The sequence below is a fragment of the Nestor notabilis genome, unplaced genomic scaffold (genome assembly GCF_000696875.1).
Source record: "Nestor notabilis isolate BGI_N333 unplaced genomic scaffold, ASM69687v1 scaffold3261, whole genome shotgun sequence".
In the NCBI taxonomy this organism is placed as follows: domain Eukaryota; kingdom Metazoa; phylum Chordata; class Aves; order Psittaciformes; family Psittacidae; genus Nestor; species Nestor notabilis.
In genome coordinates this window covers 3,170-5,179 of record NW_009915908.1, presented here as the reverse complement: position 1 = coordinate 5,179, position 2,010 = coordinate 3,170, and the positions used below count along the sequence as shown (strand labels likewise).

The window sequence follows — 2,010 nt, the reverse complement described above, 5'->3', positions numbered from 1 at the left end:
CCTCATCCGCGAGCCGCAGCAGCATCCGCAGGAAGCGGGCGAGGTGCATCTGCCTGGCCGAGAGCTCCCCGCGGCCCGAGTAGTCGGTGCGGTACAGGGCAGTGGCACTGTCCACGACCAGCAGGGCGTATCTGCAGGGACAAGCACAGCCTCGTCACCAACGTTCCCAGGCATGAGTGATGCCTCTGCTGGAGCCAGGGCCCAGCACGTCGTCAGGCTGCAGCCACCACGGGGATGGCAGTGAGCAGAAATGTGATTCTTAACACTGACGTGCTCTGCAGTGTTCAGATTAACAAACTACTCTGACATTTCCCAATCAGGTCCTCTAAACTTCTGCACTTGTTCATCATCTGCAGGTGGCCTTGTGGTACGATTATGGGTTGGCACAAAACTCACTCTATCCATCTATCTGGGACCATTACCGTGATTCAGCCATCATAGCAGACGCCTGGTAGAGCAGCTGGGTCTGGTGGTCTGTGTTAAAGCCTCGAGCGTAGGCCACGTTATCCAGGACATCACTGCCAGACAAGCCGTACCTGCAGAAACCAGTGGCAAGATAAAAATCCTCAAGTGGCAGCTTCTTCACCAGGAGTTATCTAGTGGGCTTACCTAAGGGCTAGAATAAAAACTCACGTTCCTGGGAGAGTCTTAGAGATAAAAGCAGACGGCAAAAAAGCCACACAGCTTGGTGAGGAGAGAATGGACTGATAATGCTGTTAAAGACTGTTTTCCTGCCCAGGAACAACAGTCGAGTAGAACACCAGACATTAGGCCCCACAGAAACAGCTTCGATTTGAGGAAGTCTGAAGAATCACAAGGGCAGGAGTAGCTCTTTTTTCTCATGTACAGAGCCAGTACTTCAGGCTTCTGAGTCTACCCAGACCCTCTGCGTAGGCAGCAGCAGTTTTATTACCTAAAGTACAAAGTTTTATTTTCCAACTGGTATAAAAGCTACATCAGAACATTCTGAGATAGAGGCTGGAGGTGAAAAAGCAGCTTTTCAACCCATCAGTGCACGCTCTCATATTCCCTAACAAGAATTTTCCAGCTGCTGTTGCAATAACCTGTTTAAAAAGGACCTTTGCTTCAAGGTAATGCTTTTGGCACAATTTAAGGAAAATCCCTGCATGTGTTTCACTAACAGTAAAACTGGATTTGGAAGAGGCATTAGTGAGAAGTGAAAACATCCTGTTCCAGGGGACAATGGTATTAGCTGTTGTCACAGCTAAAACTAGAACCTCTGTTTATAGAGCACAGGTAGTGAAGTGGTCTAATGTGCGCAGAGCAGACAGCTGGAACACAGAAAGGGGGTTGGTTGGTTTTTTAGGAACAGTTCTAGTCCAACAGCCCTGTGAATGCAAGAAGATGGGCTGATTCACACAGTGATCCTTAATAACCAAGTTATCCTACGATTAAGTGTATTCCTTTCTTCAACTGACACCAGCTTACCCCCAGCCTGGGTACAGACCTTTCAGCCACAGCGAGAAGCCGCTCAGGACGGAAGGTCCCCTCTGTGTCAATGTACATGGCTTTTCCTTCACCACCCCCTCGGTCGATGGGAAGCTAAAGGAAAAGCAAATGGAAGAACATGAAATAGTGTCAACAAACAAGCCAATTCCTGCCTTGCCCTCAGCTGATATCATACAATAAGCAACACACCAAGATACTGTGATTGAAGTCGCATTTATCTGGGAAAAGTGAGGAGGAAGACTCCTGTTTTCAATCTGTGATACCTGCGTAAGAGCCCAGGTATTTAACTTGGTAGGTTTAGGTGCATAACGGTGTCAAATGAATGATCAAATTAAGCCCAAAGCCTCTAATATTTTATGAAACAGCAACCTCTAGAAAGTAATAAACACTATTCCTTGTTTAAACGAAGATTAAACACTACTCCAAACTGACCTACTGTTCGAGCCTAGAGTACCCGAATCAAATGAGCGCTCAAATGCTTCCCTGAATAAAATCATGCTACGAGGCTGATGTGTTAAATGTTGTTGTAAAAATGCTGGG

At 47.0% G+C, this 2,010-nt stretch overlaps 1 protein-coding gene across 1 annotated transcript in view; it reads right to left on the bottom strand.

Moving 5' to 3' along the window:
• The window catches only part of RAD51 (RAD51 recombinase), a 6,325-nt gene that overhangs the window by 1,558 nt on the left and 2,757 nt on the right, over positions 1–2,010 (bottom strand). Inside the window, exons 5-7 of the mRNA XM_010024343.1 lie at positions 1,469–1,563; positions 423–536; positions 4–131 (exon numbers count right to left, since the gene is read on the bottom strand). Of these exons, the coding sequence (XP_010022645.1) occupies positions 4–131; positions 423–536; positions 1,469–1,563 (337 nt within the window). The remainder of the gene's footprint in view (positions 1–3; positions 132–422; positions 537–1,468; positions 1,564–2,010) is intronic.